The sequence below is a fragment of the Centruroides vittatus genome, unplaced genomic scaffold (genome assembly GCF_030686945.1).
Source record: "Centruroides vittatus isolate TY-2023 unplaced genomic scaffold, ASM3068694v2 contig_1697, whole genome shotgun sequence".
In the NCBI taxonomy this organism is placed as follows: domain Eukaryota; kingdom Metazoa; phylum Arthropoda; class Arachnida; order Scorpiones; family Buthidae; genus Centruroides; species Centruroides vittatus.
In genome coordinates, this window is record NW_027121030.1 from 537 (window position 1) to 15,596 (window position 15,060).

Below are 15,060 nucleotides of genomic sequence, written 5' to 3' on the forward strand. Positions count from 1 at the left end.
GAGTGTTAAATATATTCCCGCGGAAAGTGATTTCAGATAGATTGTATAATTACTTTGTTTTAACAGCGAGAAGTCCGGTATTTTCTCATCTGAGTGTATCCCTTTACGGGCTTACAACAATCAAAGCATTTAATGTTGAAAATAAATTCAAATCAACGTTTAACGAATACCAGGATAAGCACACTGCAAAGTGGTTCATTTACGTGACATTGAATCGATGGAATTGCACCTACAGTCAAATTATATGTTTTTTAAGTATTATTGCCACGTTTGTAGTTTTATGTGTTACAATGCCTTCAAGTAAGTGAAAGTATTAAAATTTCTATATTACGTGATATATGTGATTTTTAACTTTTTCTTATCTTTAGTTGATACAGGAAGCAAAATTGGACTTATAATAAATTATGAATTCATTATATTTTTGAATATACAATGGTGTACTTTTAATTTATCTGAAACAGAATATCATGTATGTTTTATATTAATATTTTATTTATTAATAATTAACACAAATGAATAATTTAATATTTTTATAATTATTTTATATGAAATAACTCAGATTAGTATTAGTTATTCAGTTTTCGTTGACAATTAATGATAATCTACATAAGAATACCATTTACGTGTTTTTAACAGTCAGTGATATTTTTGTATACTGGCATGTAAATTTTAATTTGCTAACATTTTTCATGTATAATTATGTCACACGAATAGGTTTGTTGCATAATACTTAATATAAGTAAAAATAAATAAAATTACAATATGTTTAGATTAAGAAGAAAAATGAAATATTTCTTATATAAGGAATGTTTACAAAAATGAAATAATATAGGAAACTAAACTTGAAATAAAGAAAAAATATGAGTACAGGTATACCTCACATTACGTCGATACAGGGCCGGATTAACCCACTTTGCGGCTTTAGACATTTTCTTCTTACCGGGTCCCCTCTCTTCCCCACAAGAAAGAGACCAAACAAAAAATATAAAACAATAAATAAAACAAAACTAAATAATGTGAAAAACTAAACCAAATATTAAATTTTTATTAATAATACATTTTTAATATACTACAATAAATTTTAGTTTATCTAGAAAAGTTTGAGCAGTTTGTTTATAAATGTAAAAAAAATGAAATTTATTTTGAGCATCAATTCAAGAATACCTGAAATTTATTTTATTAAATGTCTAACAGAAGTTATTATCAGGGCTGTGGAGTCGGTAGATTTTTACACGACTCCGACTCCGACTCGACCAGAGGCGGACTTGTTCACAAAGTAGGCACGAAAATTCTGACGTCATCACGTGACCTCAGAATATTAGCATTAATAAATATAGTTCTAATAAAGATAGAACGTAGAAACTTTTTTATTCCAAAGCTAAAATATGCCTCTGAGTAATGAGTCAATACGATAATTTTTACTTTTTTGTTGTTATATATAACAGAGGAAAGGTGTAGCCATCGTTCAAAAACTGATCCCACCACTAATTTTCGCATTTTTGGACTCAGGGCACATCGAAATGTCGAGATATACAAAAGATTGGGGTTTTTTTCTGTATGTACGAATGTTAGACTGTATAGGAGGCACGATTTTGAATCGGAGTCGGATGGTTTAACACGGAAGTTATTAAGCTTGAAAATGGTTGAACTAAATCGGTTGGTACACATTCTAACACCCGTGCGTACAGAAAAAACCCCGAATGCTTTTGCACTTCTCTACGTTTCGAGGCTTCTCGAGTCCGAAAGCGTAAAAATCTGAGAAAATCATTTTTTGACTGATCGTCATTCTTTTCCTTTGTTATAGGCCTTACTGTATAACAGCCGAGAAAATAATAATGACGACGATTCTGATTATTTTTTAAAAAATACAAAACAAGACGATTTTAAAAAATTAATTAAACATTAAAATTCGACACATCAACCGAATATATAAGTTTACATTTATTGACTCGTTTGATAATGGCATTGGTATTTGGTAAGCGTGTATGAATAAAACCAGTAAGTACATTCTTATACAAACAAATTAGTTTAATAAAAACGTTGTAAAGTACATAATATACGAGTATATTAGGTAATATATCAGTATACAGATACATCAAACTAAGTCAAGAATGAGAAATATAACATTTAGACATGGTAAAAAACAGGTTGCTTATTTTGCCACGTTTATTAATTTATTATTTTTCATCTCTGTTATAAAGTGAATTACTCCTTACAAAAAAATCACTTCTATTAATTCAGCATTCACTGAAGTTCTAAAATCATGTTTAATAATTTTAAGAGCGGAAAATAAACGCTCTACCGAAACTTGGTTGGTGGCAATGCTGTGACAATCAATGTTGTATTTTGGATAATGGCTGGATAGTGCAGTATTGCCGTATTAACATCCAAACTCGAAGAGTGGTCAATGTGATTTATTTTTTCCAGTGCAAAATAAATATCACCTTCAAATTTTGTAAGATTTCGTTTTCTGTCTTTTCTCATATTAGAACTCAAGCTTAATTTTGAAGGTAGAGACGAGTTTTATAAAAAAAAATTTTAAAAAAACTAGCAGATGAGCCAGATGTTGCTCACGCAAAAAGTAACGAAACGAAGATTAAGATATTTAGAGTATAGCCGATTTTACCCATTTTCACTGGGTGCAAGAATTAGGTCCTCTCTTCCGAGACTAATTAGAGAATTTTTAGATGGGTTTAAGAGTATGTTCGATTTTTCACAAAAACGCAAAATACCGCATCTAAAATAGTGCGGTAGAAACAAAGTTCTTCGGGATAATCCTTAACTCTCTCCTTCTTCCCCCCGCGAGACGAATTTCGAAAAATCCCTTCTTAGTGTACATTCTTATGATGTATCCTAACTGTTTACCGAATTTCAACTTCTAACCGTTTGAACTCTGAGCTTAGTAATACTGTAATAATAAATAATGATATCATTATTAACTTATCTCGATTATATTATAAGATTGTGAATGCTAATAACGAGTAAAATATTTATTAAGTCCGACCACACTAGAGATATGACACATGACCCCTTCTATGTCTCTACCCTGTCGACCTTTAATAAAGAATCAAAATTTAATAGCATTAATGCCCTTTATACACACGCTACTCTGCCAAATTTTGTTTCTTAAACTTTACTTGTTCTGAGATATTGTTTAATAGTTCGGAGCAGAATAAAGAAATTAAACAAATTAAACGCCAACATAAATTCGCGCGTGGAAGCGCGAATTTTTCCCTTTATTTGCCATTTTTTGGGTTCGAGAGATCTCCAAACGTATAGATTTGCAAAAAAAAACTCGGAGAGTCAAATGTGACACGATTGAAATACTTTTTCGTTTTTTATATACATAATAAATTGGAAAAGTGAAAAGGAGTTCGAGTCTCCCCCGACTCCGACTCCGGCTAAAATATCAAAACTCTACGACTCTGACTCTGACTCCGACTCCACAGCCCTGGTTATTATACAATAACAATATTACTTTAAAATATTAATTGTTTAATTTAACCTTTTTGATTAATATATAAATAATATAATATTTTATCCATAAGAGGTAAATTGAATAATGAAAAAGATAATTTAAATAAAAGTCGAGATAGTTTAAAAGTAAGTACATAAATATGAATAAACTTTATTTAAAAATTCAGAAAAGTAAACTATCTTATTTACAAATCTTTTCAAAATAGCCAGTTTGATCAGGCCCTTCAAAAAACCGGGCCCTAGACATTTGTCTCATTTGTCTATGCGATTATCCGGCCCCGTGTCGGTAATTGATTCCAGGAGAGGCGATTGGTTCCAGAATAAACTTGTCACTAGGCTAAACTACAAATAACCATTTCCAGTTCTGTATTTTATTTATAAATGCATTTTTAATAATATATGGTTAATAAGAATCTATTTAAAGCTTACAAACAAATAAATTTTAGTTTTTAATACAGTACGGAAAAAAAGTAATCTAAATTTACGAATGTTTACAATTTGGCGATGTTTACAGTACATCGCGGACTCTATTTGTGAATGTGGTTTGCACTAAGACATTAAGGTTAAATAACAATACAGTTATTCAAATTATTTTGCGACAGTAAAGAAAACTAATTTATATTGCGAATATTTACATTCAGTTTGTTAATTTACATCGCGGACGTAGACGGCTGTGGATCGTCAGCATCAACAGCTGATTCTGATATTGCGATTCTGATTCTGAGTATCTTAATATGATTTTATATACTTTTATTCTTATTTATTGTACAGTAACATAATTTTATGTGCTTTTAACGCTTTTCTAGTGATATTACGACTTCAATATTTCTGACAGACAGACAGCCAGTCGAATGAAATGACTTAAGCTTCATTTTTATTTTTCCAAAGATTTTTTTTGACAAACGACGTATAATCGAGAACGACTTAACTCGAAAAAACGTAACTTGAGGTATACCTGTAGTTGGAAATAAAGACAATTCTGACAGACCAAGTGATCCTGTTTAAATTTAACTTGACTTTTAAACTCTTATCCCTTAGAGATTAGAGAAATAAAAGTCTCAGAGCGAATTGCGAATAATTGTTAATTGCAGATTATCTCACTATTTTTCAGATGAATTCCGTTGCACGTATACTGAATTATAGCGAGTTAAAACCAGAATCAGCCTACGAATCTTCTCCTGACGAACAACCACCTGCCGATTGGCCTCAGAAAGGAGAAATTGAATTTAAAAATGTTTTTTTGAAATATTTGAATGACAGAAGTATTGTTTTAGATAATTTATCCTTTCTTATTAAGCCAGGAGAAAAGGTGAGTTGATTAAAACATTTATTTTTCGTAATTCTTTTGAGCAATGTTGTAATTTTATGTTCGAATGTAGATAGGAATTGTTGGACGAACAGGAGCCGGAAAGAGTTCTATAATTGCTACTTTATTCCGTATGACAGAGCCAACAGGAACGATAACCATCGATGGGATTGACACTAAAAATATTGGTCTTCGAGATCTACGCAGTAAAATCTCAATTATTCCTCAAGTAAATTACAATAGGTTTAAAGAAACTCTTTATTAGTGTATAGAATTATTTAATTTTTGTTTTTAAATTTTTAGTCAGTATACTTATTGCTATAAATACTGCTTGCATGAAATGATCGTTATTTTCACTGAACTTAAACTTAAAACCTGCTTCGTCATCATTCGGTTTGGTTGCATATGTAATATATTTTATTTACCAGAATATATTGTTGAACAATCTTGATAAGGCAATAATATAATTTCTTTGTGATCGGATTGCTACAACAGATTGCCTTGCAGTCATCATGTTTGGATTAGAATTTGACAGAAAATAATACAGAAAAGTTCTGCCTGTTGAATCATGACTACAGAGATGACTGCTTGTGTTTTCTGCAAATTTTTAATTGTTTTGACGCTTCCGTGAGGACAGTACGTAAATTATAATCAATCCAAATAAGTAATAAAATTTTGATTATTATTTGGCAACCCAGTTTTCTCTGGGTTGCCAAATAAGAAAAAAACTTTTATATTTAATTTTCTTTGTTCTGGCAAGAGATTGTCAATACCAAATAATATCATAACTGAACGCCAGTAAAAATTCAATACAATACTCACTCGTTAACACCTAAACGAAAACTGAAAAACGCGTAAGAGTTTGTCAAGATGTCAGCAAAACAGAATGAAACATTAACCTCTTGAAGAAAATTTTCGCAAGTGATAAACACGATGTTAACGATACAAACCAAGCACGAAAACACAGTGTGGAGACGACTCACCTAATCCAAAACCCATGGCTTGATTAACTGGGAATTTGTACTCTTTAATATGGGAATTAAGTTACAATTCTTCTTCCATTTCCTGGTTCTACTGGAGATTTGTATATTAATTTGTATATATTGTTTTTAAAACAATTTATCTCACGTTGAAGATACGCCATGTAATCTAAACAGAAAAATACATAAAATAAAAGATATACTACAGTAGAACTTCTGTTATCCGGACTAATTGGGGATGAAGGTAATCCGGATAAGGAAAAATCCGGATAATCGAAAAATAATAATAATTGACGGTGAAAGACATGTACAGTACATACAGTATGAATAATTTTTATTTGTCTAGATTTACATATAGCTTCAATATTAAATTCTTTTTTATTAAGAAATTCAATTAACGATTTTTGTTTAAAGCTAGCTGTTCTTTTTGAAGCTGCTAAATCGCGAATACTTTTAAGCATATAAGTTTTCCTGAGTTTCACTCTTCTTAGCTCTCAAACCATTTCATGGCGACATCTAAGCACTGAAAAGCTTCAGAATGTGTAGGACCAATATCTCTTACTTCGCAAATCTCTTCTTCGTCTTCTCGATCTTGTTCATCTGAGACAGATATTACTTTAATTATTTCCTCATCATTCAAAACTTGGAATCCAGGATCATTCGCACCGCAATTTAACCACTCGGTTACATCTTCTTCGTGACATTCAGCACATGTTGAAATTTGTGCCATTGCTTTCGCAATGTCTCCTTTACCACTTTTTACTGTGTTACTGGAATTTACTAATGGTCTTTTCAAAATTTTGTTCCATGCATTTCATCACGTATGTACATAAACAGTGTCACAATTCTCCAAGTGCAAATCAGCAAATTCGTACAATTTTTGTTTATTTTGAACAATCCGGATAATAGAGGTCCGGATAATCGAGGTTCTACTGTATGAATATATTACCGTAATAAATAATGATATCAACTATTATTGCTCCTAGTTCGCTTTTATTATAGTTTATTGCCAAATATTGTCACTTTCTGTTATATAGGTTAATAAGTTCTTTCATAACAGGTTGGTTATATTACAATTACTAACATTCTTTATAATTCCGTATATCAGGTATTCTATTTTATATTGACTTTAACCAAAAAAAAAAAAAAAAAAAAAAAAACATGATGAAAGGCTATTTTCAATTGTGGTCATTTCAACTTTCATGCGTATTTATTAATGCATTGTGTATTTATACATTAATTTTGCTATTTTACTTCACATGTGTATTATTTATTTACTAGCAGGTAGGCCCGGCGTTGCTCGGGCAAAAGTAACGATAGCGAAGATTAAGATTATTACGTTATAGTTAACCTTACCCGTTTTCACAGAATGCAAGAATTGGGTTCCCCTGTTTCTAGACTAATTAGAGAATTGTTAAATGGGTCTAAAAATATGTTGGATTTCCCGCAAAAACTAAAAAAAACTGCATCTGCATCTTGCACGTCGCTTTCTGTTAACAATTTAATTGTTACGTAACACTTCCATTGTTGTCACTTCCATTGTTACTTGACACTTCCATTGTTACTTGACACTTCCATTGTTACTTGACACTTCCATTGTTACTTAACACTTCCATTGTTGATGGAAGTGTTAAGACTTAATCCTGTCCCTCTCCCCCGTGGGGAGGAATTTCGAAAAATCCCTTTTAAGTGTGCGTCCTGCCTTTTTAGTGCTGTCAGAATGACACCAATATGCCAAAGTCGACTGGTATGGACACCAGTATGTCGAAGATGTATGGACATGAGAGACAATGCGGTTAGGGAAGTACACCAAACATCCATTTAACGATAACAATTATCCATTTATTTAACTAAGTGCACAAAGATTAATATTAAGTCTACAAGAATACTAGTATTTTATAGCCTAAGGTACAGTATATGTACGTCTTCGATCTACCAAGTTCGGGAGTCAGAGAAAGAGAGTTTACATCTAGATCTTTGAATACATGCTTTAATTTCCCGAATTCAGGATTATGAAGGAATTCACTGGGTTTACTGAGTTGCTTTTCTCTTCTTTCTAAAGATGTCTTTATGGAGTCCTGTCAGGTCTCAAGAGTTCACTTATTTAAGGAGTTCTTGTCTGCTGGAGTCACTTAAAAAAGTCCACTTGGACGGAATTCCCTTTCTTCGAAGTTGGTTTAAAGAAGTTCGTTCCTGTTTTGAAGGTGGACTCTAACCAAGGAGGGCTACGTGGAGGCATCCAAGCGAGAGCCAGGCGAGGTCAAACTCTCGTCATCCCCGATCGTCATTGACCCTCACTTCTATTGAGGGTCTACCCCATCTTTTCTATTGCCCTTTTTTGGAAATGTTTTAGATCGTAGCCACTAGATAAATTTCGGTGAAAGTTCCAAGTGACAGATTCGGAAGATGTGTCAGTGGAGAAAGTAAATTTGGTGAGAAACATAATCAGATTTTTTTATCTTATATTAATTGTTGGGAAAAGCTTTTTGTATAGAAATTTATTTATTAATTTATTATTTAAAAGGTTTTATAAAAATGTTTCTCTCTGAAACAATTTGCCTTGAATTAAAAAGTTAAACGTTAATAGTTCCATAACTTTTATTTATAATTTTTTCTCTTCATGAAAGGCTACATGAAAACGCGAGAGAAAATCTAGGTTCTCACATTATTCCGGCCATTTCAAAATCGAGCTTGTTCTTCTTGGGCAAGCTGAATTTTCGTAGGATTAGAAGGTTGTTAGATTAAAGATGCTACAAAAGCAAATTTACTCAATCTCTCTATTTCTGTTACAAATATAGCTAAGTATTATACAATTATACCCTTATCGCGTCGCGTTATTGGAATTGATAATTTCCGTGACAGGAGTTGTCGACAATATTAACACTATGATAACTTTACAAGATTAGTTTCTTTTACTCTTTCTCTCTCTTTCTCTCTTTCCTTTTTCCTGAACAGGTGTAAAGAATTATTATAAAGCAATTTTCAATAAGAGATTAACATGATATAATTGGGGTTTATTATTACGAAACATTCAATTGAGTAAAGATACAACTGATAAAAGGATTGATAAACATAATAACAGCATTGTAATTATATGAGTCTAGTAAAATATAACATACATACTTTGGGTTTTTTTCATGAATATATAATAAAAATAATATAGATGTGGTTAATATGGTTAACATATCATAACATATGTAGTATATGGAATATAGTATAAAGTCAATAAGGAACAGGTAAATAAGTGGTATTTAGTGCCAACGAGTTTCAGTTATTCTTGGTTGAAAGTCTGGATTAGGTCAAGTGTTGGCTCTTTGGTTATGTCGAAGGTCAGCTAGATCAGGCCTGGCCAACCCAAATTGTTTCGCGGGCCACTTTGATCATGCCTAACATTACGGTGGGCCACAATTTAGGCAAACATGCTTTTAAAAAAGTAAAACAAATACAAAATGAATAAGATTTTATTTTTATTGTACTCGCACTTGCGCATTATACCAATGACACATGCAAATTTTCATTTATTTAATTGTTTTGGTATATACATAACGGGAAACAAATGTTTTAATAGATATATAATGTTGCTTAGAGGGCGACACAGTTTAACGTGACGGGCCGCGGGTTGTCCAGGCCTGAGCTAGATGAAGGGGAGACAAATCTAGAAATTCCACCTTGTCGTGGAGATGGGGGAATCCACAGTTGTTCCTCTACTGGGCCTTGACTTTTCAAGCCATATGGGTGTGAAAGAAGTTGTTTTGGTTGTTTTTTCACGATTGAGGATTCTCTATTATAATCCGCTTCGCTATCGGATTCTGAATCTACTCTTACCTGGATTAGGGAATTTCTGCTAAAATAAATGCATCCCAAGAGTCTAAGGTAGGGGAAAGTTCTGTATGTGGCTTTTCTCTTGTCGAAGTTGGAAAAAAAGATTGATTAATAATTTCTGCTTGCTTGATTTTCCATTGTGCGGTGGCATGTTTTAAATGGTTAGCGTGGACTTGCATTCGTTTCTTGGTTTGAATAATTTCGATAATAAAGGTGACTGAACTTAGTTCTAGGTCTTGTGGGACGTATCTAGTATTTGTGGGACTAGTGACAAGATCGAAAGGGTACCTGGGGTCTCTTTTATACAGTAAGAAAAGGGGGCTGTGATTTATTGAAGCATGGATGGTGATATTGTATGCAAATAATACGTAGGGAAGCCATTCGTCCCAATACCGTTGATCCTTGGCAACATAGTGGGATATCTATATATATAATCGAGACGAGTTGATAATAATAATATTAATACATCCACAAGAGCCGAATTATCGGGCTAGAGTTGGCTATAATAAATAAATAATTAATAAGACAATTTGGCACTAGAGCCTGGCGTTAGGCGCCATCTCTTACTAAACTTAATAATTATAATTAAATTAAATAAATAATTTTAATAATTTGGAACTGGAGGAAAAAAAATCGGCCCGAAGCGGGACTCGAACCCGCAACTTCTGCTATCCGTGCAGACACGTTACCAGTTACGCTACCCGGACCTTCAGTCCGATCGCCTCCTCCAGTATATATAAGCTAACATGACGACCATCGACGGTCATTACAATGCCGGCTGGGGACACATCAAGTGCCCACGTCCTCCCAAGGCACTCAACCGGCCATCGCGACCCCGGCAAGGCAGATAAATATAAATAAATAACGACTAACCCGTTACAAAGCTATACATCCACAAGAGCCGAATTATCGGGCTAGAGTTGGCTATAATAAATAAATAATTAATAAGACAATTTGGCACTAGAGCTTGGCGTTAGGCGCCATCTCTTACTAAACTTAATAATTATAATTACATTAAATAAATAATTTTAATAATTTGGAACTGGAGGAAAAGAATGGTCGTCATGTTAGCTTATATATACTGGAGGAGGCGATCGGACTGAAGGTCCTGGTAGCGTAACTGGTAACGTGTCTGCACGGATAGCAGAAGTTGCGGGTTTGAGTCCCGCTTCGAGCCGATTTCTTTTCCTCCAGTTCCAAACTATTAAAATTATTTATTTAATTTAATTATAATTATTAAGTTCAGTAAGAGATGGCGCCTAACGCCAGGCTCTAGTGCCAAATTGTTTTATTAATTATTTATTTATTATAGCCAACTCTAGCCCGATAATTCGGCTCTTGTGGATGTATAGCTTTGTAACGGGTTAGTCGTTATTTATTTATAATAATATTGATAATAATAATAATAATCATCATCAGTGCAGAGCACAAATGGTTAGGAGTTGAAAGTTGAAATTTGGTACACAGTTAGGGGACGTCACAAGAACGCACACTAAGAAGGGATTTTTTGAAATTCCTCTCCACGGGGGAGAGGGACAGGATTAAGTCTTAACACTTCCATCAACAATGGAAGTGTTAAGTAGCAATGGAAATGTTAAGAGCCCAAACGGTTTTTTTTTTAACTCTTTCCGCCCTGTGTGCACTAAGAGGGCCTCTTTTAGTAGGCCCATTATGGGTTCGGCCAGGCCCACAATGGGGCGACCGGGTGGTGAGGGATGGGGCCCGACATATCCGAACGGACGACTTCCCGAAAAATTCCTGGGGATTATTCGACCCTCTCGGATTCGATCCTGGGTCCCCCAAAGCGGTAGTCTGCCACCTTTACCGCTCGGCCATTTGGCCGAGCCCAAACAGTTAAGAGTTGAAAGTGGAAATTTGGTACGTAGTTACGGTACGTCACGAAAACGTACACTAACAGGTGACTTTTCGAAATTCTTTCCCACGGGGAGAGGGACAGGATTAAGGCTTAACACTTCCATCGACAATGGAAGTGTTAAGTAACAATGGAGAACAAGAGAAAACGACGTGTAAGTTTTACGGGTGCTAGAGGAAAAAAAAAGAAAAAGAGTAATATGTTAGAACATATTCGATTTTCAAATTTAAACAGATTAGTTCGGTTTTTCTCGACTTTTTTCCTTTAGAACATTCGATGAAAATCGAACGATATAATCAGAACACGTCGTGAAAATCGAACAATTTTAGAACACTCGATTTTGAAATTCGACCTTTCTTTAGAAATACTTAGTTCGTTGATGAAATTACTCTTTTTCTTTTGTGACTATAACGTAATAATCTTAATCTTCGCTATCGTTATTTTTGCCCGAGCAACGCCAAGCCTAAGTGCTAGTTATATCAATAAGAGTTTTATTGAACCTTTCTACTATCCCATTGCATGCTGGATGATACGCAGTGGTAGGAAGTCTTTTAATATGAAGTAAGTCGCACACTTCTTTAAACATTTTCGATATTAAGTTAGGTGCACGATAAGTGGAGTTGAACAGGTGTTGAATGTCTCAAGACAATGTGTGTGACAAAGGCGTTTGCAATTGTTTTACTATGAATATTGGGTAAAAATATGGCTTCAGCATATTGGCTAAAATGATCTATAATTACCAATATATACTTGTTCCCATTTGTTGAAATTGGCAAGTGACCCACAATATCCATGGTAGTCCACTCAAATAATTGGGTTAAAGGAGGAAACAACTGTAGTTCAGCTTCGTTTCGTTTATCTTTCCCTTTATATATATATATATTATTATAGCACAGCATTGACAACTCTGACAATAATTTCGGATATCTTGTTTCATCGTGGGCCCATAAAATCGTGATTGAAATTTTGTTGCATTTTCTGCAAATCTAAATGACTTCCAATAAGAGTATCATGATGAATCTGAAGTATGTATGGGATTAAGACAGATTAGTATAACAAATTGTTCTAGTGGTCTTTCTTGTGGTGAAAGATGTTGATGATACAATATCCTCTTAACAGTGGAACAGTCAGATGTGGCACTACCACTTAGTTGTGGAGAAGAAGCGTGGGAAATTCTTTAAGAATTTTCCCACGCGTTTTTTTCGTTTCCGTTTAGGAAAAAAAATTTTAAACAGTTACGTCTAGTAAAGAAAAAATCTTTTTTTATTGTCACATATTATTTTTATATGTGAATTTTTTTCAATTTTTTTTTCAAATTTATATTAAATTCTTTTGTGATTTTCCATCCGTTACGATTTTTTCAAAAGTTTTGAATTTATTTTGAATTTTATATAATTTTTTAAAGTTTTAGGCATTTAATCATGACGATTTTTTTTGACCTGCGAATCAAATGCAAGAAAATGTAATTGACAGTTAACTAATTTCATCCACAACGGTAGATGACGTAAAGGTTGTTATGTTTACAACTACGACACCTGGCGGCCTTTCCCCCCAGACTGAAATGTGGGTGAAAGTCGTCTTGTGTTCTACTTTTTGTAGAAGTGACGTAATCATTGTAAATAAAAGAAAATTTCAGTATATTTCTTATTTAAAATTTTAAAATTCGTTGTTCAAATTTACACCGAAATATTAAAGCGGTTTAAAATATTAGCATTTAGTAAATAAACTTACTTTACATATAATAAATTTAAATAAATTCAACTTTAAGAAACAACAAAACAATAAAAAATAATGTAGAAATATTTTTATATTCATCTTCAGATTTATTACATATGTTATCGTCATTGACTGATATTTAATTTTGGGATAAAAATTTGGACCGATAAAAAATGGAATAAATTGTAGGTAGTGACCAAGGTCAGAATTTGTCTTGGGACCTTAGTAATAATTATTTAAATCAGAGAGACATTTAATCGGTCTTAACTGTTAAGAATTGGGGACAAATATCATGTGTGTGGGTTTTGTCTGGGTTGGTCTTCTCTCGTCTTTGACCTTTTGTTTGCCCTTTTTCCTGGGAAGGTATTGGATTAAAATATTACTTTAATTAATTAAATCATTTAATTAGCTCAATGCCTGCCTCTCACATAAATATACAATACAATATTATTAAATAGGTACCCGATAACCCTGAATGTCCAGTAATTCGATAATCAGGCTGCAGTCTGATCCTGTACAAGCAAGTCTGAATAATTTCTACTGGGCGTTAATGGAAATAAACTGTATTTTTTTAGAAACTTTCAAGAACTTTATACAGAATTAGAGAAGTAGAGTTTCAGTTCTTAAAAAGTTTTATTTTGTATTACAAATACGATTCTTTCTCTTAGTATTTGAATTTTCCCTTTGTATTAGCAAAAAAGCACTCATACAATTAAAGTAACTTCGAGCACGCAAGGTGAATGAAATGTAATCTAATTGCATATTTTTTAATATTGCATCACTTAAAGTTTGTAAGATATATATAAATTCCATTGTACTGTCAATGTATATAAAAAGATGCTTACATTATTTTTCTTTCTATTCACGTTGATTATTAAAATATGTTGTGGAATGTTTTTTTTGAATGCAAAGTTATTATTTTATTTTTAACGAATTCAAACATGAACACAATAAATACAGCTTGTATGTTGTTTATAGGATCCGGTGTTATTTACTGGTCCTCTTCGTAGAAACATCGACCCTTTTAATGAATATTCAGAGGAAATGTTATGGCAATGCGTTATAATCGATCATTATACACCCTTCGTTATTTGGTAAGTCTTTCTTCTTATGGCGCATCCTGCTCTTGCTAGTAATAGCTTCAGAGTTGATTTTTTATTTCTTGGCTAAATTATATATAAGTTTCAGTTCTTCCGTTCTGTCCTTTGCATTGCTACAGTGCGAATAAGCTCTTGTGATAAGCGCTCTGAACGCTGCCAGCTTATATGAAGGGGGATCGTGCGAGATCCACGAGATAAATATGGGGTTATGTGAGGGCTTTCTGTAGACTTTAGTACTGAATTGTCCTAGGTGGTTAATATGTATATAATGATCCAGGAAATGTACAATTTTGTTGTTTTTCTGCTCTAGCTCTATCTCCAAGCCAAATCTGTGTCATTTATCCCTTTTATAAAACCTCGTATGTTGGGCTTAACGTTAAAGAATATAAGTACATCGTCTACGTACCTGGCATGTATTATCATTTGCGCTTCATATTTCGGCAGCACCGCTTTTTCTAATTTACAAAACGAGCCTGCGAAGGGGCTTCCCATGGCTACCCCTTTTTGTTGCATGTATGTAATGCCTTTGAAGCTAGATAGAGCAGAAAAAGCGGTAAGGTGCACCAGTTTTAAGATACATTTTCTTTTCTTTTCTGGAGAAGGGATATTGCTGAGTAGGATATCTCTTAGATGACAGAAACAGGGTTCCTGTTTAACGGACAGATATAACGCTTTGTAGTCCAGCACTATCATATACTTAACTTCATGCGAGTTAATATTATCCATTTTGTTTAAAACCTCTAGAGATTGCTTGACGCTGTAGGGATTAATGGCAGCATGTCGACG

At 33.3% G+C, this 15,060-nt stretch overlaps 1 protein-coding gene across 1 annotated transcript; it reads left to right on the plus strand.

Annotated features, from left to right (window-relative positions):
- Nucleotides 1-290: 290 nt before the first annotated feature.
- On the plus strand, nucleotides 291-14,272 carry LOC136969052 (probable multidrug resistance-associated protein lethal(2)03659). The gene is made up of 5 exons (XM_067263135.1): nucleotides 291-300; nucleotides 369-469; nucleotides 4,589-4,786; nucleotides 4,857-5,012; nucleotides 14,153-14,272. Exons 1-5 carry the CDS (start codon nucleotides 291-293, stop codon nucleotides 14,270-14,272), a joined length of 585 nt encoding a protein of 194 aa, XP_067119236.1.
- Nucleotides 14,273-15,060: the final 788 nt, after the last annotated feature.

Bases quoted from the DNA above. Each gene is read 5' to 3' on its own strand.
- LOC136969052 (XM_067263135.1), top strand. The intron at 470-4,588 runs GTATGTTTTATA...ACTATTTTTCAG, and splicing joins TATCTGAAACAGAATATCAT to ATGAATTCCGTTGCACGTAT. The intron at 4,787-4,856 runs GTGAGTTGATTA...GTTCGAATGTAG, and splicing joins TTATTAAGCCAGGAGAAAAG to ATAGGAATTGTTGGACGAAC.